The sequence below is a fragment of the Zeugodacus cucurbitae genome, chromosome 6 (genome assembly GCF_028554725.1).
Source record: "Zeugodacus cucurbitae isolate PBARC_wt_2022May chromosome 6, idZeuCucr1.2, whole genome shotgun sequence".
NCBI classification, from domain to species: Eukaryota; Metazoa; Arthropoda; class Insecta; order Diptera; family Tephritidae; genus Zeugodacus; species Zeugodacus cucurbitae.
The window spans coordinates 56,773,366-56,799,608 of NC_071671.1; the positions used below are offsets into that span (position 1 = coordinate 56,773,366).

A 26,243-nucleotide genomic window follows, 5' to 3' on the forward strand; every position below is an offset into this window, starting at 1 on the left:
TCAATGAACAGCAAGTGTAAATCGATGTTATGCTCGTAGCATTTTTCCTTTGCTTGCTTAATGGAGAAAATTTGGTCTGATGTTGATCTACCCAGTCGGAAGCCGCATTGGTATTCGGGTGATATTTTTTCGGCATACTTTGTGAGTTTGTTGTTAAGTACTCTTGCGAATATTTTGCACGTTGTGTTGAGAAGCGATATACCACGATAGTTGCTACAGAGGGCTCTCCCTTCTTATGGATTGGTATTATAATGGCTGTATTCCAATCTTTAGGCAAGACTTCTTGCTCCCATATTAGAGTGATTAGGTGGTGAATTCTTTCAAAATATAGTTCTAGATTGATTTTTCCTAAAATCCCGGATAGTCTGCTATTCTCCAGACTACGAGTCGCCTGCTTACTCTTTCGAGAACTGGCTGTTAGGGATATACCGCCCATACTCGGTCGTCAGAGCCTCTTTCGTTATCGACAGGATGCGTACATATAGTGTTAAAATACCTTAAGCCTTTCAGTAATATTCTTAAGTTACTCATTTGAAGATTATCAGAACGGCAATGTGGTGGCATCGCCGAGTATTATTCGGCATCGTCAGTTAATAACAAATTCATTAAGTAGAAATGTTGGAACATTTTTAGTATGCTTGTGCAAGAATCTATTAAAGTAAAACATTAAAGTCTTCTTAGGATATAAAGCATGGTAGATAATAATGAAATCGTGCTATAATAATAAAAACTGTAACTTATTGGACGATTATCATGATGCGAATGAAGCATAGGTAATCGAGTAAGATATGTCAAGTCGATATTGAGGTAATATTGAATAGTATATTGCTTAATAATGACAAGTACTAAAGTATACCATGTCGTCTTTATTGATGAAAAGCAATATAAAACTGTTTCACGATAATGAGAAAATATTATACCATTTAGTATGACTATTATGCGATACTATTTTGGCATCGCCGATTAATATCGGCATCGTTATTGATAAATGTTTACAGAATAAAGATAGCCATTCCATATTCAACATATGCCCTGAATATTATATTAAATTATATTTTTTATTATTACGATTATGATAAAATCTTCATATTTGCCGATTAATAATTATCAGTATGCGAATGTGGCAACATTAATCACCTATGCGATGCCGGCTAGTAATTTTCTTTTCCGCGGCACTGAAGTGAGAAGTCGATAGCTTTGTCCCAGTAAATTACTCTACTCAATCTGGCATCGCCAAGTAGTATTCGGCATCGTCAGTGAATAATACACAGAACTTTAGAAGAGGTTTTGTTTTATTTTTGGGTATCCCTGTGTTACGATTCCTTAAAAGAGAAATACTAAGAGCCCTTCAAAAGTATTACACATCGATGTTAATTGTAAACCATACCCATTTGCTATTATTGCGATCTCCTAACTCCTTTATCGTTCGACAGCAGGCTTTCAGCCAAAGTCAATTCCCTTAAGTCCATAGGATTCAAACAAAAACCATTTAGAAAAATTCTTCGGGGTTCGGGGCTTTCTATATCATAAATTGCAACCAAATTGATCAGAGGTTCCTTTTTAATACAAACCAATAAGGGTCGAAAGGTCATAAAGTCGAAGAATTATCAACAATTTTACTGTTTTATGTTTGATTGTCTATTGTTTCTTCCCTTTCGTATATATGTTTTTCAGCTTCTTAATCTCTTATACACATACATAATGAAATACCGATTACTTACCTTCGAAAGTTGCTGATGCTAATCTCAATTAAAGCGTTTTGTATGCCTTGCTGTTTCTGCCAGACAAATCTATTATTTGCATTTAATTGCTTCCAACGCAAAGTCACGGCAGATTTACATTTTCCAACGGTATATTTGCAAACTGCAAAAATGCAGCGAAATCACTACGCAAAAGGAAAATAATAATAATAACAAATGTCAAGAAAGGAAGAAAAATTCGAAAAGTTGTGATTAGTTTTGATTAAAATTCCAGTAACTATAAATTTCAATTGGAAATCTACTATGTCGGCAAAGCAATTGATTTGTGTTTAGCAGGGGAAAGTGTATAATAATATTTGCATATGAGGGGGTAGTGGAGAGAGTTAACGTCATTTGCACGCGCGAGTTGATAATGCTGATAAAGAAATTGAATTTGCGCTCACTCACAGGCATACGCATGCACATACAAACACAGTGTTATTAAATGGCTATAAAAGAAAAATACTTGCGCGATAATCTTAGCAATGTATAGCTGAAATTCCTATTATATTGCACATAAATAGAATGTATGTGTGGTTATTAGTGTTAAAGACGAAGGAAAAATTTAAATAATTGTTATAATATCTTTTTTCTGCGAAACTACTTTTATAGGGAAGAATACCCGTCTCATAGTAGGTCTTTTCGATAATAAATTCAACAAAAGATAATTTTTTTTCGAGTAAAGTAGGATTTTCATCTTTTTCTAAGTTTTGTTTAAAAAGACTTATGTTGACGATAAGAATTTACAAATTTTTTGTAAAGTCCTTTAATTTCATCTGTATATGATATTTTTGATAAGGGTTGCCAACATAATTTTATAAAATATTAAATAAATATTTTAAATAGGTTTATTAGCTTAAAAATCGACTTTTTTCTATTGGACTAAATTCATTTTTTCTGAAAGATTGAGTCATGAGTAAAAAAATGTGTATTCACGAAGTTATCCTCGAAAATCGAATTATTCACCTTCGAATGTGTGTTGTATAGTGTTATATCAGTCTTAGGAATATAAAGAAAGCATATTTTTGTCTATCTGAAATCCATTCTCCAGCTTAAGCGAATAGAAAACAAGTAAGGAAAGAAGTTCGGGTGCAACCGAACATTTTATACTCTCGCAATTTATTGAAGAAATTTAACCAATACATATATGCGGAATAAAGCTCACCGTATTTTTGAAAAACCTATAATTAGGTATATGGGAACTAGGAGAAGATACTTTTGAAAAACCTACAATGAGGTATATGGAAATGTTATGACCCGATTTTAATAATTTTTGGAACAGAGACACACTATTAGAAGAAAACAATTTCCTCTGAATTAAATTGAGATATCTGAGAGATTTATCCATATTTTCGGTTAAAATTTACCCTTAGGCGCGGAGTTCAACATGTTCGATAACAGGGGCCTTGAAAAGTTATAATCCGTTTTCAACAATTTTTTCACAAGTGAAGCCAGAGATGATATGCACTTATTGTGTAAAATTTTATTCCGTTATCTTCATTGGTTCCTTATGTTTATATTATAAAGTGAAGGAATAAGATGGAATTCAAAATTGAGTTATAAGGAATGTAGTCGTGGTTGTGAACCGATTTCGCCCATTTTTTATCCGTGTTATCAGGGTGTCAAGAAAATATTATATACCGGATTTCATTGATATCTGTCGAGTAGTTCCTGAGATATGGTTTTTGACCCATAAGTGGGCGATGCCACGCCCATTTTCCATTTTGTAAAAAAATCTGAGTGCAGCTTCCTTCTGCTATTTCTTCTGTAAAATTTAGTGTTTCTGACGGTTTTCTTTAGTTAGTTAGCCCACTTTTAGTAATTTTCAACCTAACCTTTGTATGGGAGGTGGGCGTGGTTATTATCCGATTTCAACTATTTTCATGGTGGGGTATGTAAGAGACCCGACTGCAGAAAGTTTGGTTTATATAGCTTTATTAGTTTGCGAGTTAAATACAAATAACCGATTTGTGGGCGGGGCCACGCCCACTTTCCCAAAAAAATTACATCCAAATATGCCCCTCCTAGTGCGATCCTTTATTCCAAATCTTCACTTATGGCTTAGTTATGACACTTTATGTCTTTTTGGTTTTTGCCATTTTGTGAGCGTGGCAATGGTCCGATTCTGCCCATTTTCGAACTTGATCTTCTTATGGTGCCAAGGAATATTTGTGACAAGTTTCGTCAAGATATCTTAATTTTTACTCAAGTTACAGCTTGCACAGACGGACAGACGAACAGATGGACAGACGGACAGACATCCTGATTTCAAATCTACTCGTCACCCTGATCACTTTGGTATATATGACTCTATTTCTAACTCTTTTAGTTTTAGGTGTTACAAACAACCTTTATGTGGACAAAACTATAATACTCTCTTTAGCAACTTTTGTTGCGAGAGTATAAAAAGAAAGAAGACTGGAGAAGCTGACATATAGCTGACACTATTTAAAAGGGGTTACCACCTGTTTACATATTTTTGTTTAAATATTACAAACAACAAATACAAACCAATCGGGTTCAAGAAAAATTACTATTTGCAATATTTTTTCTAAATTTATAAAATAATATTATATTTTAATATTTGTATGAAACAATAGATTTTGAGGTGTTTTTGGGCCATAAATAAATATTTTTAATATGATTAGCTGCTTTGTAGTTCGTATTAAAATTTGAGTTATCACGAACAATTATAACAGACCTAGAACAATAAATAAATCTTAATTTGATTGCCAATTTAACAAAGAAGCAAGATGATGGATGTTAACTTTTTAAAATCCAGGTTTTTTACACACCCAAAAAAGTTTGTACTTTGTTATACTCTCGCAACAAAAGTTGTTCAGATAACAGTTGTTTGTAAGTCATAAAACTCAACGAGTTAGATTTAATGATATATGTATCAAAATGATCAGGATAGCGAGGCGAGTTAAAATCCGGATGTCTGTCCTTCCGACCGTCAGCGCAACAGATAACTTGAGTAAAAATTATTATTATTTTACATCATTATTTTTAAAATAGTTGAGATCAAATTTTACAGAAGAAATGGCAGAAGGAAGCTGCACTCAGCCCTTTTTAAGAAATGGAAAATGGGTGTAGCATCGCCTACTTATGGTTCAAAAACCATAGCTTAAGAGCTACATGACAGATTTGAATGAAATTCGCCATATAACGGTGATAACACGGTTGAGAAATTGGCGAAATCGGTTCACAACCACGCCTACTTCCCAAATAACTCAATTTTCGATTCCATCCGATTCCTTCACTTTACATTTACATCGACATTAGAAACCAATGAAGATACAAATACTGTATTTCAGCTGTGGCATTAACTCGTAGAAAAATTCTCGAAATCGGACTACAACTTTTCAATGCCTCGGATATCGGAAATGATAAACTCAATGCCTAATAGTAATTTTTCACAGAAAATATAGTTAATTCTCTCAAATATTTTACTTTAATTCAGAGGGAATCTTTTTCTTGTAATAGTGTGTCCCTGTGCCAAAAATTATTAAAATCGGGTCATACCAACTCCTAGCTCCCATATATCTAATTATAGGTTTTTCCAAAATACGGTGGGCTTTATTCCGCATATATCGGTTAATATGTGAGTTATCTTAGCAAATTTAAGTGAGAGTATAGCCTTGAATATAGTGTGCCTTGGTGGTGAAAATGAGTGAAATTGGTTCAGGAATTACCTCAGCCCTGATATACTATATATGATGATTTTCGTTATTTTATTGGACTTTATGTCGAATAGATGGGTGAAATTGTGTGTTATCGTAATAAAATTACATCAATAAATTGCGAGAGTATAAAATGATCGTTTCCACCCGAACTTTGCCTTTTCTTAAATGTTATTTTTAATTTAACTACTAAATTACTTAATTTAAAACACTTTAATCACCACAATATCAGCACTGGTAAATATGCAAAGTATTTTGAGATTTTAAATCCGCACTTTTTTCAGAAATAGATGAATACATTAACCTCAAACTTGTTTGTTTTGCTTTCAAAACCGAAAAGTTTTGAACTATATGTTAATAATCCGGTTGAAAATACATTACACGTGTGTCTACATAACGATGAATAAGTAAAAAAAAGCAAAGCAATACACGCAGCAACCGCAAATCTAAATACACCTACATAACCATATGATATATATGTATGTATTCCTCACTGCAAAGTCCCTTTAAGTCGTCAATTGCCAAAAACAGACACGCAAACTCAAACAAACACACCTCCACACGCAGCAACAAGCAAGCAAACCGAAAGTGTCTATTTGAATGGGGACCAAGAGGGACTGTTGTGTATGCTTTTCTAAAAATTGTCACACTTTACACTTCGCTTCTGATATGAAACGCTTCAGTAGAAACTTTCCGTGACTACAAATGAACGAACTGAACACGTACGCGTACGCTGAATAACTGAATATTTGTAGCGTCATTCGGTATTAGCCAACACCTGTCGGCTGTCGTCATATGCTAACGCCGTCGTCGTCGTCGTCGTCGTCGTCGTTGTTATCATGTCACGAGCAGAGGGGCGAAAATCCTTGCCGACCGGTTAAAATGTACCAGCGCCACCAGCAAAGAAAAGCTCCTGAGATATATATGTGTGTGTGTACTTTAGCAGCGAAAGCTTTCTCAGCCGCTTCGTGTGCCAAGTCGGCTGTTTTTTCGACGGCTAAGTAGGGTTAGGGACATATGCAATATGCATAGCATACTTTGCGGCGTACATCAACTGGCGTATGGTATTGCGAGCGGGGCATTTGTGCGTTTTATGAATTAAATTTACAAAAGCTCCTTACTTATAACCTATTGTATAGTAAAATGTCATAATCATACGTATATAGTGAGCATGTTTATATGCTTGTATGTGATCATATGTATCATATTTATGCGCGTGTTTACATTTTTAACCCAAGGAGACCCACGTGAGTTGAATTTTTGCTAAGTCCCTTTGAGAATTTTCGTACCTTTTTAAGCATCATGCCTGCTAAATATTTAAGTTTTCGTTGAATATAATTATAAATAATATATGCGCGAAGATTGATTCCGAAAAAATAATGTAGTTTGGGTGCCTAAAATGCAACTGTTGCTTGGTTAGAGCCAATGAGTATTAATGTCTTCGTCAACAGAGATTTCTTAGAAAGATTTATAAATATTTTTCTTTCTTGATAATATTCTTACGTACATATAAATATCATTCTTGTTACTTCGTTACTCTGGAGATTTGAGCACATATGTGGGTACGTTTTTTGTACTTTTTAAGTGACTGATTGAACTAAATCAAATATACTTATTGAGAAAATATAATATTAAAGATTTTTTCTTTTAAATATAAGTTTGTGTCTCGACTAATAAGCCTTAATTGAGATAATTAGCAATTTTTTTTAAGAATTCATAAATTTCCACTAACAGTTAAAATTGTCCAATTTTATTTTAATGTATACAAATTTTCTGTGCAAAACTGGAATGTGTCTCCTCCAAATGACTTTAATTTAGTAAATTAACATATTATTAACATATTATTTCTATATAATTATGAAGATCTAATTGAGTACTTAGTCAATACATTATTATTCGTCAATACTTCCCACTCACTCTAAACTTGTCACTAATGAGGTTATCACGTCTAGTATGCCTTAATTTAATTTAGTCAATTAGTCAATTGATAATCAAGACGCTAAACAAATTCTAATTCCAGCGAGTGTTTTGGGTAATAAGCCTTAATTTAGTAAATTAGCCTTAATTTAGTCAATAAGCAAATTGACTTCACATAATTAATTAATATAATAAAGTACTTAAGAGACTAAATAATTCTCTTTCCGGCGAATGTTTCGGCTGTTAAGTTTTAAATTAGTCAATTAGCAAAATTAGTACATTTAATTGAGGACCTGATAGAGTACTTAAGAGGATGAAACATTTCTCATTCCGCCGAGTGTTCCTGCTGTTAAGCTTTAATTTAGTCACTTAGCAAAATGAGTACATTTAAATTAGTCAATTAGCAAAATGAGTACATTTAATTGAGAATTTGATGGAGTAATTAATAGAAAGAAACATTTCTAATTCCGGCGAGTTGTTTGTCTAATTAGATTTAATTAAGTCAATTAGCATATTTACTATATTTAAATACAAATCTGATTGAGTAATTAAGAGGCTGTAAAGAAGTTTTAAAGGCATTATCAGACTAAATTCCCCAGCTAAATTTTTACAGTAGCAGGATCGCACTTTATTTATTTTTTTCTGTACTGTATACCACACCTGATTAAAAATAAATTCATCTAAAATTTAACTTTTGTATTCCTGGAATTGTGTTAATTAGTTTTTTTTTGTAAATATTTCATGTATTCTGTGTCACATTTGAAAAGCAGGCTTTCGCACCAATTTTCTCTCTACTAACAACTTAATCTCCCTATACCTGTTAAGCGGCCGCAAGCCGTTTCTTTATTTAGTTATTTTGTATTGTTGATTTATTCTATTTCTGGTTTCGCTGCGGTGTAGGATATTTTTCTCCCCGGTTCATGACGTCAACAAGCCCACTCTCGTGAGATTTTTTGCTAATATTGTTGTTAGTATTAAACGTAACGGTTGTTATTTCAATATGTTGAATGATTGTACAAGTTTTTGTATACTCTACACTAATATATTAGACATCAGCAAGCTTTCATGTTGTCTGTATTTGCTTTTAATCCATACGTAATATTGTTAGTTTGCTTTACATGGTACCTATGCATTTAAGTTGAATTAAAACACATGTGGGTACATATGTATTAAGATTTATCTGTATGGAATTGGTAAAGAGATAAAATTGTAAGTGCTTTAAGCGTGGAAAGTGTAGTTGTAATTGGTGATATGCTTTTCTGTAAATATTCATTTGCACTAATCCTCTTGATCAATATAAACAGTTGGATTATCTGTATCCTAATCTGAATATCTGTATTCAAAAATGAGATCTCAACAGATTTCTTGATGCATGGTAAAAAAAGTTTTAAACTTCTAAATCTACAATTTAAGGCTTAAGGGGTCCGAAAGAATAAACAACTTTTCCAAAAGAATTTGATTTCCAAAAAATATTTTGTTCTCAAAAGACTTCATCTCTATCTCTAACCCTATTTCAATTTTTATCTCTATCTCTATCTCTATCTCTATCTCTATCTCTATCTCTATCTCTATCTCTATCTCTATCTCTATCTCTATCTCTATCCCTATCTCTATCTCTAACCTCTATCTCTATCTCTATCTCTATCTCTATCTCTATCTCTATCTCTATCTCTATCTCTATCTCTATCTCTATCTCTATCTCTATCTCTATCTCTATCTCTATCTCTATCTCTATCTCTATCTCTAACTCTATCCTATTTCTATCTTTAACTCTATCTCTATCCTATTTCTATCTCTATCTCTTTCTTTAAGAAAACTTTAATAAGAAAGTCACTCATCCATTGCCTTCCGAACTATTTAAATCTCTTCAATGGCGTTGAACAGGAAAATTGGCGATTTCAATGGCTTGCAGTGCTCTAAAACACCCACTCATTTATCAAATTAAGCTCACACATGCACTCATTTTGCATGATGCATGTGACAAATAAGTTAGCTGGGCTGGCACACTTGCTGATCACGCTCTCATTTAGATTGTCAGCCCCCAAGAGGAAGATAATGCATGAATTCTTAATGATGCCATTCATGTGTCTCCGGTTTCCCACTTAAAAGCGTACAAACATATGCTCGGAATATACAATTACATACTTAGCTTACCTGCAGCCAGCAAATTGAGCTGGCGAAATAAATTCAAGCGAAGCAAATCGAAGTGTGTGACACATGTTGCCCCAATGAAATGGCAGCCACTTTACCTTTTTGAAGCAGGCATAAAAGTCTCAATGGGGCCATTGAATTATTGCTCCTTATGTGCAATCAGTAAAATTGAATTTTGTGCTCTTCGCTCTGTTCGTGTTGGTTGAATAATGTGGATGGAGTTTTTAGTTTTCTTACTGAAAGTAGTAGCAAATAGAGGAGAGTTTTAAATAATATAGCGGAACTTATTTCATCGATATCCTAGTGTTGGTTTTCAACGGGCTAGCTATACAATTTGTTCAATCAGATTGTTAATATTGGCTCTGTGTTTCAATGATTTTCAGTACACCAAGTGAGTGGAACCCGGTGTTATTCGTTTATCTGGAATCATAATTGATCGGAATCAATAATAATAAGAATATAAAATTGTTTCCCAATTAAAATCCTAATGGGAGGGTAAGCAGAGATACAATTAATTGAGTGAAAATACTTGGTCTCTAAATGTGGATTAGGCCATTCGGAAGAACAGTCGTAGGTCGATGTTTTAACGGTTATTTTCTAAAATAATAAATTATGAAAGTTTCACGGAGGAAAGTCAAATTATATGCTCAAAGTCATTGTTATGAACAATATTAAGTTATACATAATAGCCTGACTCTTACCTGAGGATTGATTCCTAATTGCCTGATTCTCTTAGACTTTCCATAATATTTTTAGCTAATCGAAAATGGGTATTTTTCGAAAAATATCGATTCTGGCGCCATCTAGCAGACTCATTTACTGCAAGCACAGTTACTAACTGATAACCTAAATCGGACTCTGAATATGATCTTTAGTAATATTGCGATCTTAGCCCCACCTGGCGGAACCAAATTTTTCAAATCTATATCAAATTTATTTCCAATATTTCCTGAAATGTAAGTAAACTCGGATATAAACACGAGTTTTAGTAAAATATTGACCATGGCGCCATCTAGCGAACTCATTTACTGCAAGCGCAGTACATTTACTAACTGACAAACAAGTTGGACTCTAAATATGATCGTTAATAATATTGCCTATCTAGCGTGGCCAGATAGACACCGTGTATCAGATAGACATTCCAATATTTTCCGAAATATACGCAAAATTCTGATCGCGGCGCCATCTATCGGAAAATATATTAATTTATATTTTTCTAACCAACATTCGAACTTATTTGAAATCAACTAAAGGTTTCCACCTCAAACTAAGTTTACTAAAAGACAATATCAATTGATGACTCCAAATAAAAATACACTTAATGCCAGTTGCACTAAAAATGTCAGTTTTACGCAAAAAGCTCAAATTTAGTGTCGCCGAAGAATTTTACCAACTGTGAATTGCAACCTGCACTTAAGTGCTGCACTTTAAAGTTCAGCGTACAAATAGACCTCAGCAGTTGCGATTGCAACTAACTCTTACACTTCACTACACCTGTGTATATGTATACTTATATACAAACACACATATATATATATACTTATTTACTTAGCGTATATTTGATGTTATTTGCATTTTCGAAGTGCCAATGTTGCGCTTTTTTGCTGTGCTTGTTGTTGTAGCTACTGTTGTCGACTGGTAATCTTAAACCAACAGCAGAAATGCATTTAACTACAAGTACTCTGCCGTGTATGTATGAATGAAGGAGAAGAACAAGAAGTAGTTTCCTTGCAACGCACCTGCTGTTTGTTGGCTTTTGCGCATTTCCAATGGCTTTCGATACTCAGATTTTATAAGCTATATAAATATAGGTGAACGCATACATATATAACTATATATGAAGTAGAGATTCCAGCAGTGGTTGGCGCTAAAATCCACATTAATCCGCCGAAGCGTGGGTGAGCTTTACAGTTATACAAGAAAATGCACTAATTGGTTGGTTTTTGGCGAGTTTAAATGGCTTGTATTGCGGTTCTGTAGAGTTTGTGTGCAGGAATCTAAAATTGAATTGCCATCCTTGCAAGATGTGTGTGTATTTTCACCGTGATTTATTTCACTCTACCACAGGTTGCTGCTCGTAGTATCAATATGCTTTAGAATTTGCGATTTTGTTGGGGTTTACGTTCTCTTACAATATTCGTGGTCAAATTTAGAATGCGAAATTCCACATTAGTTTCTTTTTGAATCAGGCAGAGGTCATTTAAAGGAATATGTGAAGCCAAGGAGCCAAAATTCTATATAAAATGTGTATTGTAAGTTGCAGAGGGTGAAAATCGGTCTAAAAGCACACCCAACTCGCATATAAATTGTGGACGCATATATTCTGAATAAAGTTCAATAGAATAATGAAAATCATCATAAATAGTATATGGGGACACCTATACTCAGTGCAGTTTCTTTCTGATATTTCTTCTGTAAAATTTTGTGTTTCTGACGTTTTTCGTTAGTGAGTTAACGTACTTTTAGTCATTTTCAACCTAACCTTTGTATGGGAGGTGGGCGTGGTTATTATGCGATTTCATTCTTTCATTTTTGGACTGTATAAGGAAAGGCTAAAATAAACGATTGCAGAAAGTTTGGTTTATATAGCTTTATTGGTTTGCAAGATATATACAAAAAACCAATTTTGGGGGCGGGGTCATTTTCGAACCCCCTCAGGGTGCCAAGGAATATGTGTTCCAAGTTTCATTAAGATATCTTAATTTTTACTCAAGTTATCGCTTGCACGGACAGACGGATGGACAGACATCCGGATTTCAAATCCACTCGTCATCCTGATCATTTATGTATATATAACCCCAGATCTAACTCTTATATTTCTTGGTGACACAAACAACCGTTATGTGAACAAAACTATAATACTCTCTTTAGCAACATTTGTTGCGAGAGTATAATAATATAGGATTTGCTTATAAATCAGTTAAAGATTTTGACAAATAGGCGTGGCACCGCTTATTTTTGGTGAACTTTCATATCTCCTTGCTGGCCAAGAATTTAAGAGACCTCTCTTTTTAATCGCCAATATAAGACTGAAGAGTAAAAAAATTAAGGAATGATGCCGAGTTGACATTCCTTGACCGAATAACAATCCGGCTCCGTTCCGGTTACTTGAAACCGACTGCTATGGGAACGGTACAAAAAATCAGTATACACCTTCTCTTAGACTCCATATATGGTAAATTTTGAATTTTTTATTTTTGAGCTATAAAACATCACTTAAGTTTAGCCTGGGAGGTGATTTTCTATGCCAGTACAATAGCCTTTGTCAGTTCTACTGTTTCCTCCTATTCCTATTCTTCATTTGTAAGGTGTCCCCAGTCTACTGGCATGACTACCAATAAGACAATGACCTGTTAACACTCTTACTATAGTTCTTAAGTCGTTTCTTTTAAATTTGAAGAAACGGCATGTGTGGTCATTATTCAATTCAGGGCACGTTTTAGCATATTGAGCAAGTCAGATATTGTTTTCAGCGAGATTCGGCTATATCTATGACGTATTTGTCAATTAAATATCAAATTAAATATCGGCCAGAGGCATGTATATTCACTTTTTCATGTATGTATATTCACAGGTGGTACCTAGTCTGGCTAGTTCATCTGCTTTACAGTTTCCCGGAATGTCACTGTGTCCTGGAACCCATTACCGGTTTATCGTGAAATAGTTAGTTAGTCGCATTAATGTTAGTTTCAGTGAAAGAGTGTTTCCAAAATACTATCATTCCTATGCTAATTTGCAACAGTTGCTTGTTATAGACAACTAATCAACTTAGTAAAGGTATGGCTTTATTTATTCATAGAGCCTCCTCCGCTATATTGTATTCTCAGTAGCTTAATGAAAATATTTGTCAGCAACGTTATCAAATTGTATGATAATTGATCGAATATGATGTCATGCGAATAACTTCTGCCGTTTTCCTTTAAACGAGTACACATTCTGTTCGACGGTGCGTATAAGTAACATCAATTACTGTGTTAAATGAAAATTTAATGATCAAATTTTTGCAATCATTATTTTTTTTTTTTTAATTATTATTATGAAAATATATCGTGGTAATCAGCCGAAAGCCTATGATGCTAGCGCTGCGTACTTTAGTTTATTTAATAATTTGTTTATTATGTAAGCTTTAATAAAAAAAAAATAAAAAAAAAATATCGTGGTAATAGTAAATAACGATTTAATATTTTTCCTAAATAATAACATTTACATGAGTCCTAAATCGCCATCACAGTATCGCATATTCAAGTCAATGTGCTAAAATAACAACGTATATTCTAGCTTCCTCAACTAAAGTTAAAAAAGTGATGACAGCGTATACACGTATTTAAAGCATCTCTCCATTACCTCCAAAAGTGTTGAAACTTAACCAAACCGCAGCTTGTTCACTTTTAGCTACTCACGTCCTATATACACACATACATACTTATGCATATTGCTTGGTATGTATTACGCGCACGAAAGCCCTTATTTAAGCACTTGGCTATATTTTACCAACGCAGACAGTTGAGTTATTTGTGTAGTTTGCTAGTGCTCACTTATTGTACGAGAAGCTTATAAAGATATACTTACAGCGTAACCGCAAGCGGTGCCGTACGCAGACACTCAAACACCTACACTTTAATATCTGGATATATATAAGTATATTATATAAGTGAAATATACTGCCAAAGCACTTATACACTTTCTTCAGCAAAATTTGTTTGGGTGTGAAAGCGATTTCTGCGCTAACCCACTTTAAGCGCTTTACCGTCGTCGTCGTTGTCGTCGTCAATCTAACGGTGTTGTAAAATTCGCTTTAACTAGTTGCTGCGTTGTAGTAAAACTAAAAGCTATTGCGATGGAGGTGGAGAGGGAGAAGTCTGTTATTTATACGTACTCCTCGTATCTATTTGTGTTTGCATTTGTAAGTAGCCAATTTTAACAAGTTGTCGATAAGTTGAGATCGAAAAGCATTTCAGTAGATTTTGTGCGCAGTTAACGAAAATTGGTTGCCAATATTTTGAAGAGCAGTGGAGGGAGATATTTGTTATGAGTGGTGAGATTTGATAATGTGCTGATCGTTTTTTTTTTTAATTTCTTGTCGCTAGAGACCGACCGATTAATCGGCCTTGGTATCGGCATTGGCCAGTATCGGCCACAAAATTCAACATCGGCATCGGTCATATTTGGCGATTCTTTTTTTTTATTTTATACTTTTTTGATTTCTTTAAAGCATAAATTCTGAACTAATAATTCATCACGATGATAATTTAACTCTAGTATAAAGAAATTCAATAATTTTGCATTAAATTGAAGGTTTTATTTAGCACTGCTAGAAAGATTCGATTTATGTCAAATATTCCCAGCTTTCTTTAACAACTTTTTGAGATTTTGAAATAAAGCCACTATTTGAGATTCTATTTTTAAAAGTTCGCCATAGACAGGATAATGTGATAATCACTTGGTGCTGGCCTGGAATATAAGGTGCATGCAAAAGAACCTCCAAAACAAGCTTCCGAAGTTTCTATCGAGTCACCATTACTATGTGACGCTTTTCACAATGCGAGATATAAATGACAAAAGTCATCTCTTTGAAAATAACGGATTATGTTTACTCTTCTTCTTCTTGATTGGCGTGGACACCGCTTACGCGGTTATAGCCGAGTCCACAACAGCGCGCCACGCATCTCTCCTTTTGGCAGCTTGGCGCCAATTGGTAATACTAAGTGAAGACAGTTCCTTCTCCACTTGGTCCTTCCATCGGAGTGGAGGCCTCCCTCTTCCTCGGCTTCCTCCAGCGGGTACTGCATCAAACACTTTCAGAGCTGGGGAACTTTCGTCCATTCGAACAATATGACCTAGCCAGCGTAGCCGCGCTCTGCGGTATTCGCCGTTGCCAATGTTCTGAGGACCATAAATCTTCCGCAAAACCTTTCTCTCGGAAACTCCTAGTGCCGTGCCGTCTCATCGGATGTTGACACCAGAAGCGTTGGACGGAAATGATGACGGACTTGTAGAGTTTAGTTTTTGTTCGTCGAGAGAGGACTTTACTTTTCAATTGCCTACTCCAAAGTAGCACCTGTTGGCAAAAGTGTTTCTGCGTTGGATTTCAAGACTAACACGCGAGTGCACTGACTGTTTGTTTGATGACAGGAGATATTTCGTCTTTATTTTTATTATTTTAACTAGCCCTACTATTTTCGAATATTGGCCATATTTATCCTTAAAGGAAAATCGGCCGATTCTTTGCTAACTGACCGATTAATCGGCATCGGCATCGGCCATAAATTTGGTATCGATGTCATGCACTTAAGCCAGCATTTCTTCCAATCGTCGAAACACTTCTCATACTCTATTATAGTCTTTGGGTTTCTCAGCGATTTCTCGTAAGCTTGAGAATGACGGGCCTTCAAGGTTCGCTTTATTTTTATAAATAGGTAAAAGTCACACCGAGTTATGCCTGGTGGACTCCAAATTCGTTAAATTTTATTTTTTACAATTCCCGTTATTTTTTGAACATACCACGTAAAATTTTCCATAAGAGGTATATGGCCTATGCTGTTTCATTTACCTTGGGAATAGAAAGCATTTCTATTCAGATTCATTATGATATCAAACAACCGACAAACAAACATCCAGAAAACCGAAAATTATTATATTAAGATTACGGATCTGGATTAATTCTTTGACCGATTTCCTCCAACCTCTATTTGACCTGTTGTAATCTTTAACTTGACTTCCCTTGACTCCTGTCTAGAACTCCCTTGACCTCGGAGGACCTTTGGTTTGACCTGGACGGAGTCAATGGATCTTAGGTGGAAGCCAATGACCACCACGTGACCCCTCAAAATGTAAATAAACTTTTGCCGGAGTCAATAACATTTGGCAAGTGTCAATGAGCTTTGAAAGGTCACGTGAGTTCAAGGTTGTTTACATTTTGAAATATCACGAGGGATTAAGTTAGAGTTCCCGAAAGGTCAAGGTGGTGGTGAAGTGAGGACAAACAGGGTGTCGGAAGAAATATTAATTTGGCTTCAGGAGACTTAAAATGCTAAAAGAAGAACCGTCGAGCAAAACGTATATTGAAATGGTCGTAAAAAAAAGAAAATTTCGGGAATGTAATGGAATTCTACTCTACTACTTCTACGAACTGTGAGGGAAAGAGAGGAGTGGCGCGCTATCATAAATTCGGGTATAACCGGCTAAACGATTTCCATGCCAATCACAAACATACATACATAGGATTTCTACTACATTCTTGGTGTAGAAAATATTCAAGTTTTGGGCATATTGGATCCCTTGCTATTACTGCGACAAACAGATTTTACTACGAAGAACGTGCGAAGTTAAATTGATGATGCCTGTTGTTAGTTCTTCCATTCAAAAATCCATCTAAAATATAGAAATTCAGAAAAATATAGTCGACTTTAATTGAAGTATCATTTACCGTTTTTTTATTATTATTATTTTTCTTTTTTACATTTCTTTGCAAGCTTTTTTTTTAAATTCTATAAGTTTCACATTTTCTCATTACATTTTGGCATCAAGTATCAGCTTTCGAAATATTCTCAATAAGCCGAGTGCTTAGCAACTCATTTCACTCAACATAAAACCGAATTGTCCAACATTAAAGTGCTTTGGTGCTTAAGACTACTTAGTACACATCACACCTCAGGGCTTGCGAATATCGATTTTATCAACACCATTTCACTGAAACTTTGTCACAAAATTTGCAATGGACTTTGCTGGTTTTATCACAATTCTTCTGTCTTTGTGCTATTTTTAGAGAAACTCATAGCAGTTACAAAAACAAAAAATGAGAATATCTATGTAAGAAGACTGTATGTAGTGGACAAGCCACCACAAGCCACACGTACACACACTTACACTCACGTAGTCAATTGAAACACCCTAGGATAAAATCGAAAAGAGCCAATTTGGGGTAACTGTATTCAACATGTCAACAAAACGCCCAGAAGCTTTCCGGACTTTTTTGTTTGTTGCGAATTCCGGCATTTTAGTGTGCGATTGCGCGTGTGTGTGTGTTGGCGTTGGCGTCAGGGCAAAGGTGATATGTTAACCAACTTTGCTGGCACTTATTCGTGTTTGTGTGTGGCGAGCTTTCTGAAATTGTTTGCTTTTTTTTAGGAAAGGTCAGTGGCAACCATTTTAAGTGCCATTTTAGGCATTTTTTGACGCTTGAGTAGTGTTGTTATGTATCGGCAATTAGATTTTTGGTATGCTCTTTGTGTTTTATTCTGGTCGTTGGTCTCAAAACAATTAAACTTTAACGTTTAACTTTTTTTTGAGTTTCTTGCAATTTCTTTTCGCAAAACTTCATTTGATAGCATAGAAAATTGCAATATGTGCAAAATTCAAGTTTTTAGTTTTATTTTTAGTTTAAACTTTTAAATAGTTTGGTTTTCAAAAGTTTTAGCCAATTTGTCATGGAATTGGTACTGAAACGTTTATCTTTGCTCATTCCTCCTTATTGGCTTGTTTTAGTTGTCATACTGTTTTGTATAGCCAAAAACATTTGCGGAAAATATGGCCGATAAATACTCTATTGAATTCAGATCAGGACTTAATGCCGGACACCGAAGTTAGGGAATATTACGCGACTCAAAAAAGGCTTTAGGTTACCTTGCGACTTTATGCTGGAACACCCAGTTATCGCCATGATATTCCTCAGTAAATGTGATAAATTCACAGTCCAGCTATTCCATATATTTGCGCTTTCCTACGGTTCAGGACAAGGCAATTGGGAGACTTATCTTTAGCGCTAAGAGCAGCCCACATCATTAGAGATCCACCGCCATTGTTGCGCTTATAGTAAGTATGGCGAGGGTACCGTAGATCCCTCCAATACTTATGATCCATCTAAATTTAATGTTTTCTCATCATAAAATATGAAATTTTGAAACTCTACTTCTTAGAATGTGTATGTTTCGCATAAAGGATGCATGCGTTTTATTGCGATCTTGCGATAGATACTTTGAATTCATATTTAAGAATTATGTAAGTATCCTTTCAAAATTTGTTGTATACATTGTCTTGGCACTTTCATTTTGAACCAACTCATCATGTCGTGCGTTGCCAACTTGCGAATATGCCATTTGGTACGTTCATTTATCGGAGATTTTGTTTCAAAACGCTTATGTTTTTTGTATTCTTCAGGGTTTCTTAAAGAGTTTCATATGGTTAATGCCATATTACTTTAGCAGTATTTACAAAATTTATACTAGTAAGGGCCCGTAATTTGGGAAAGCGGGCGTGGCCCCGCCCCAAATATGTTTTTAGTATATATTTCGCAAAATAAATTAAGCTATGTAAACCAAACTTTCTGCAGTCAGTTCCCTTACGTACTTCACACACACAATAATCACGCCCACCTCACATACAAAGGTTAAAAGTGCGTTAACTCACCAACGGAAAACATCAGAAACACTAAATTTTACATAAGAAATAGCAAAAATAAGCTGTACTCTGATTTTTTTCTTCTTCTTCTTCTTCTTGACTGGCGTAGACACCGCTTACGCGGTTTTAACCGAGTCAAAAACATCGCGCCACGTATCCCTCCTTCTGGCAGTTTGGCGCCAATTGGTTATACCAAGCGAAGCCAGGTCCCTCTCCACCTGGTCCTTCTATCGGACCTCTTCCTCGGCTTCCACCAGCGGGTACTGCGACGAATACTTTCAGAGCTGGAGCACTTTCATTCATTCGAACAACCTAGCCAGCGTAGCCGCTGTCTTTTTATTCGCTGGACTATGTCTATGTCGTCGAATAACACATACAATCCATCGTTCCATCGTCTGCGGTATTCGCCGTTGCCAATGTTTAAGGGACCATAAATCTTCCGCAAAACCTTTCTCTCGAAAACTCCTAGTGCCGTCTCATCGGATGTTGACATCGTCCACGCTTCTGCACCGTAAAGTAGGACGGGAATGATGAGGGACTTGTAGAGTTTGGTTTTTGTGCGTCGAGAGAGGACTTTACTTTTCAATTGCCTACTTAGTCCAAAGTAGCACCAAGAGCATGTTGTTGATGCTGGTTCCCAGGTATACGAAATTATCTACGACCTCGAAGTTATGACTGTCAACAGTGACGTGGGAGCCAAGACGCGAATGCGCTGACTGTTTGTTTGATGACAGGAGATATTTCGTCTTGTCCTCGTTCACCACCAGACCCTTACGCTTCGTTTCCTTATCCAGTCTGGAAAAAGCAGAACTAACGGCGCGGGTGTTGTTTCCAATGATATCGATTTTTTTACAAAATGTAAAATGGGCGTGGCATCGCCCACTTATGGGTCAAAAACCATATCTCAAGAACTACTCGACGGATTTTAAAGAAATTCGGTTCATAATATTTTCTTGATAGCCTGATGACATGTGTGGAAAATGGTTGAAATCGGTTCACAACTACGACTATTTCTCATAGAATTTAATTTTGAACTCCATCTCTTTCTTTCACTTTATATTGTATATATAAGGAACCAATGTAGATTGGAATTGATAGGAATAAAACTTTACACAAATTCTGTATATAATCTGTGGTATCACTTGTGAAAAAAATCGGAAATAAATTTTCAATGCCCCGGATATCGAATATGAAGAACTCAGTGCCTTTGGGTAATTTTTAACCGAAAATATGGGTAAATCTCCCATCGGGTCATGACTTCCCCTGGATCCCATATACCAAATTATAGGGCTTCAAACATACGATATGCTTAATAGCTTTTAAATCGTTTAATATGTGACATATCTTAGCCAAATTAAGTGAGCATATAATCTTGGATGTAAAGTATGTTGGTGGTGAAAATGAGTGAAATCGGTTCAGGAATTACCTCAGCCCTCATATACTATATATGATGATTTTCTTGATTTTATTGGACTTTATGCCGGACATATGGGTCAAATTGTCTGTTAACTTAATATGACTATAGCAATAACCCGAACTTAGACGAGGTTAATTTAAGGTTAAAAAACTGAAAATTATGAACTATCCTAAGTATGTTAGTTTAAGGGGTTTCATTTTCGTTTTCAACTCAGTTTTTGCTGAATGGTCTATATTCACGAATAAAACAACATAATTTCGAATTTTTCTATTTAATAACATTATTCGTTTTATTTAATGCTATAATATAAACTATTATTTTATGTAATTATGCATAAAAATTTTAAAATGTTTTTTAAAATATATGTTTATTAAATATATTTTCATTGAATATATGCTACCTTTACATTTTTGCATATTTTATTACATTTAATATTTAAATTATTATTTTTTAATTGTTTATGCATTATTTTGACTTAATTTTACTATTAATTACATTAGTTCAGAATTAAATTATAATTTCATTTAGTCGTTCTTTGTTCGTTTTGTTAATGAAAATAATTAATATAACTAATTTGTTAATTTCAATTTAACTAAAAACAATGCTGTTCAAACAAGCAAATCATCTTTCGTTGTCAGGCATAAATTCGTTTTCAACGCAGTGAAGCGCCTCAATTACCACCAACGGTTGAAATGAGTACACTTATGTGTTATGTAACAAAAACTGTTTTCGTAGTAAAGAATTTGTCTAAACAGTGTTTTTAGTTGAATTAAAGGTTAGTTGTTAAGGAAAGCAAATTAGTTTGCTTTAGACTTAAATGAGAAATAAATAAATATTTAAGTAAATAAATAAATAAATATGAAATAAATAAATAAATATGAAATAAATAAATAAATAAATAAATAGTTACAGTAATAAATAATTTTATAATCAATTTAATTATGGAATTTGAATTTTTTGAAAAGATTAATTTTTCTTCACATTTTTTTTCCAATTTCGTTTTTTTCAAAAAATAATATTTTTTTTTCAATAAATATTTTTGTTTTTCAATAAATAATTTGCTAAATAAATATACGAAATGCCTAAATAAATAGCATAGTCACAAATAAATAGTTCAATAAATAGTTTGCGCGCTTAAAAGTAGGCAATAAATATTTAAATGTAGAAATAAATAATGAACAACTCAACGCCTGTTTGTTTTGTGCTTTGTAAAATTAACTAACAATATAATTAAATATTATTTTTTTTGTTTTTTCAATTGCATAAAATTACTTTAACACTAAGACAAAACATCAATTTGCATTTAAACATTCAGACTACTTAGGCACGATTTTTTTAATTATTATTTTTTTTTTTTATATCAACTATGAAATTTCGCTTAATTTCCGTTAACCCACCCAAGCCCCAGTTGGAAGTATAACTATAATTTTGTTGTTGTTGAAAATATTGTGTTTTTGAAAAATATTTTGCCTTGCGCCAAAAGGTATGCTATTTAATGCCAACAAGCGCACTAATCATTGCGCAGCGTAAATTTAAGTGGAAAATTGCGTGTACGCCATGCGACAGGCTTTCATTAAGGTAAACAAAAAATCGTTGCATACCCACAGGCGTTCACTGCCGGTTTTTTCGTAAATACCCCACAACAGACATATTAAATGTGGCTATTTTTAAGCTTGGAATATTATGCGCGAAAAATAAATATGAAAATAAATATGAAAATAACAGCAAAAAAAAAATTATTTGACAAGCTATAGCCTGCAGTGTAGTCGGTGAAAAAGTTGCTTATTCAATTTCGCTACCACGCGTTATGTTGGTATATATGAGTGCCTTACATGCCTCTAAACAACAATTTCATTAATAATTTTTTTCAGCTTCACTTTGGCTAACTGAATTTTTGCGCAATTTCGCAATGTTTTTCTCGCTTGCTTGTTGCTTATATTATAACGGCATATACATTTCGGCGCTTGCATTTTATCGCTAACTTTTAAATCTCATTTTGCACAGAAATTTTGTTTTTGCTTTTTTCGCTATTTTCGCACATTTTTACACGGATTTGTTTTCACATAATTTTCACTAACTTCATATTTCCTATTGGTGTTGTTGCACTTATACACTTATATACTATATATATGTATATATATATCGTATTCGTATACCTAACTAACTGTATTCAATATACTATATATATTATATATAATGACAATGTTGGTATTTGCTATTGCTATTGCGTTGCGTTTATGTGTACTTTTGTTGTTGCTGTTTACTGTTGTTGTGCTCGACTATTGCTTAACGCTGTGTGTGTTACGTTATTTATTTGACACCCGTTATGCTACGCAGCCAAGGCTTATAGAATGTCGTACGCATATAGACACCGGGCAGGTATGGCGCCGCACATTTGATACCGTGTGATACAGTGCCGGCTAATTCGTAACGACCGTCGGGTCGTTGCAGCACCAATGGACCACCGCTGTCACCCTGTTGTTGTTTGATTGTGTGGATGTGTGTGTGGTAGAAGAGGAGGAAGAAAAAAATGCTATTATTAATTTTTGGTATTGATTAAAGCGCCATTGCCTTATATAGTCAGTGTTGTATATATTTTTAACCCTTAGTTACTCATTAAAAATAGATTAAGAATAGATTAATTTTTTTTAGAAGAAATTTTAAGTTTTTAAGAATTAGAGAGCCTAAAATTTTACGAAAAATAAATCAAAAATATATTTTATTTTTTTTTTTAATAAATTCATTTTTATTAATTTTTATAAAAAAATAACTTAAAATTTCTTCTATAAAAAAAAAAATAAAAAAACATTCTTTGAAATATGACTAATTTAAAATATGATTAATTGACTAATATAATCTATAAGTTTTCAAATCCTTCTGTCATCTTCGAAAAATTCATAATCTTATTCTTAAACATCGATGAAAGGCTTTTTTAATCACTTTCTGCGTCACTTACCTCACACGAGTCCTTTTGCCCGTTTGCATAGCCGGCGCACAGGAATGAGCTCAGAATCTTTTTGTTGTGCCCCGCCGTGTGGAACATTTCCTGACAGACGCTGTTCTCAATAATTGGCACCTTAAAATGAAAATAAGATAAAATTAAAATTAAAATGATATAATAATAAAATAATATTAAAAAAAAAACAAATGAAATAATAAGAAAAAAAAAATAAAATAAAATTTTGATGCAAAAAAATTTTATTAAAAATGCGCAATAAACTGTACCCTTGTTTACAACTTTTATACAAAAATCTCCACTTTAATTTTATAATAAAATTTCGCTGAATTATAAAAATGTGTAATTTAATATTTATACTCTCACATATACACTCTCACAAAGCTAAATTTCATCAACAAACTCACCTGAACTTCCTGCAAAACAGATGGCACACCGCCGCCATACTTGAGTCGTCCCCAACCGGTGACTGTCGCCATGCGACCGGTGAAGTCTGCTTGGTCGTTGGGCATACAAATTGGCACTGGAAATGTTGAAAAATAGTAAAATGTAGTTAGAAATTTCATTTAAGCAACGAAAGTAATGGGAAGTTTCAAATAAATCTGATCTGATTTGAAATAAATAGGTATTTAGTATAAAATATCATTTCAGGGCTAATGAGTTTATTCAATGCTTGCTTAGAAAGTAGCTAGAATGCTCTGTGAAAAGTGAAATATTGCAATTAAGTAGTTTTAATAATATAATACTGCCATAATGGAGGGTATAGTATTGGAAACATGTGATTGACTGAGTGGACAGTACGTATACGCAACGTTTTGGGTATCGAGCTTAGATCATTCCGATTTCTAATATAAACTAATATACTACGTTCTCTATATACTCTCTGTTCTCTATCTGTCGAAGTTCCAAGTCTATAAGTTCAAACAATTTGAATGTTAACGTCCCGTCCCTATGGAAATAGTCGATGATATTTTAAAGAAGTATCTGATCTGATCTCTTCATTTGCCATAATTTAATTACATAATAAGCATAATTATACTATAATAAGTGCAAATTTTCTGACTCTAACCTATATTGAACGGCATTGCCTAGATTTTGAGGCAGTCTATTATTAAGAACTCTTTCCTAATAATGGTCGCCTCCGATAAGTTATGCTAAACATCTCAAAGCACTTTGTCTTTGAAAAAGCTTTCATATACTAATATTGGGAGAAAAATATCGGCGAAACATATAGTATGGGAAAATATAAGAGATTGACAAATCCCTTCCACCTTTTTGTCTTTTTAATTTCGCGGCTACGTATAAAGCGCTACAGAGCTCATATCTGACAATACTATACATCTTTGAAAGGTCTTGACATAACCTACAAAACGACGCTATGCATGATTAGTTTGGATATTGCGTTCAACAGTTATAAACAGGGAGTTCACTAACGCCGAAATTCGCGCTATTTTAAAGTTTTCCTTCGTTAAAGGCAAATCCGCTAGAGAAACGATCCGTGAGATTAATGGTGTTTTGGGGATGGTACTTTATCACTTCGAACTGCGGAGGAATGGTTTCGACGATTCAGAGCGGGTGAAAACGACAACATTGATAAGCCAGCCGGCGGAAGACCTGTGACGACGAATACCGATCCAATCATGGAAAACATTTAGTTAGACCGTCATGTGGCAGGAGATGGGAGTTAGTCACCAAACCATTTTAAATCATCTGCAGAAGGCTGGATACACAAAAAAGCTTGATGTTTGGGTACCGCATGACTTGATACAAAAAAACCTTCTGGACCGAACCAACGCCTGCGATATGCTGCGGACCGAACTCGACCGATTTTTGAAACGGATGGTGACTGGCGACGATACGACAATATCAAGCGAAAAGGGTCGTGGGCGAAAACCGGTGAATCGTCCCAAACAGTGGCCAAGCAGGGATTGACGGCCAGGAAAGTTTTGCTGTGTGTTTGGTGGGATTGGAATGGAATCATCCACTATGAGCTGCTTCCATATGGCCAGAAGCTTAATTCTATCATCTACTGCAAACAACTGGACCGCTTGAAGTAGGCGATCGACCAGAAGCGTCCAGAATTGACCAACAGGATGGGTGTAGTGTTTCACCAGGACAACTCCAAACCACACACTTCGTCGATGAGTTGTCAGAAGCTACGGGAGCTCGGATGGGATGTTCCATTCGTGGTGTAAAGTTGAACTTAAAAGAGGCTTCTGAAAGAAGTCCGAATTCTTCGCAAATAAGGAGGAGGCTTCTTTGCCAACCTAATATGATATTTGAGAGAAGAAGTGTTATATATATTCCTTCCAACTCTACTCCAGCACCATCTAGCGGGTGTTAAATTTTTTGCAGAACTATTTATTATCTCATTCGTTTATAAAAAAGACTTTTGTATAGAAAAATTATATTCAGTTCGATAGATTCGATATTGTCGGAACTTGGATTACGCATCAAAATATTTGATAATAAATTACCGTCTATTTACCAAAGTATTTTCTATTAAACAAATTAAAGTAATGCTTGAAATATAATATAACCAGTTGAAGTATTCTTAGTTGTCTTAAAATACTTGGAAAAGCCTGCCTGAGGTAAATTTTGTATAATCAAAAGCACAAAATATGAATGAACTAAAATATATTTATATTCTGTTTTAAAAGTATATATATATATTCTTCTTTTATATACATTTATGCATGTATGTGCCTAACATGTCAGTATTTTGTCCCTCATCCAACACGAAATTTGGTTATTTAAATCTTTTGTTGCATAAATTCATGCACAGTTATGCATACTCGTATGCAAAGGCAGTACGCCACCAACTTGAACTTTATGGTTGCTTCCCAAAACTCGTAGTAGCCGTGGGGTCACATTGCATGTATAAGCAGTGTCCTATTACATACTTGAGCTACGCAACATTGTTGGGATTGCAGGTGGAATTTCCCACCGCTTTTTGCTGGCTTTGTGAGTGCTTGCGGCAAAGC

The 26,243-nt window shown here is 34.4% G+C and overlaps 2 protein-coding genes and 1 long non-coding RNA gene across 6 annotated transcripts in view; 1 reads left to right on the forward strand and 2 right to left on the reverse strand.

The window, feature by feature from the left end:
* LOC105214950 (loricrin) overlaps positions 1 to 6,177 on the reverse strand; it is a 31,598-nt gene extending 25,421 nt beyond the window's left edge. The window contains exons 1-2 of one of the 3 annotated variants that reach the window (XM_011188658.3): positions 6,078 to 6,177; positions 1,722 to 1,885 (exon numbers count right to left, since the gene is read on the reverse strand). The gene's annotated coding sequence lies outside the window, so the exon portion shown is untranslated. Of the gene's footprint in view, positions 1 to 1,721; positions 1,886 to 5,977 lie in introns of all 3 variants that reach the window. The other 2 variants (XM_054234377.1, XM_054234378.1) reach the window with 2 other exon arrangements.
* Positions 1 to 26,243, forward strand: part of LOC114804311 (uncharacterized) — a 152,612-nt gene that overhangs the window by 2,358 nt on the left and 124,011 nt on the right. The gene's annotated exons all lie outside the window — the stretch shown is intronic.
* The window catches only part of LOC105214951 (serine protease filzig), a 43,471-nt gene continuing 39,474 nt past the window's right edge, over positions 22,247 to 26,243 (reverse strand). The window contains exons 5-7 of the mRNA XM_011188662.3: positions 23,667 to 23,782; positions 23,260 to 23,379; positions 22,247 to 22,778 (exon numbers count right to left, since the gene is read on the reverse strand). Of these exons, the coding sequence (XP_011186964.1) occupies positions 22,614 to 22,778; positions 23,260 to 23,379; positions 23,667 to 23,782 (401 nt within the window). The 3' untranslated portion in view covers positions 22,247 to 22,613. The remainder of the gene's footprint in view (positions 22,779 to 23,259; positions 23,380 to 23,666; positions 23,783 to 26,243) is intronic.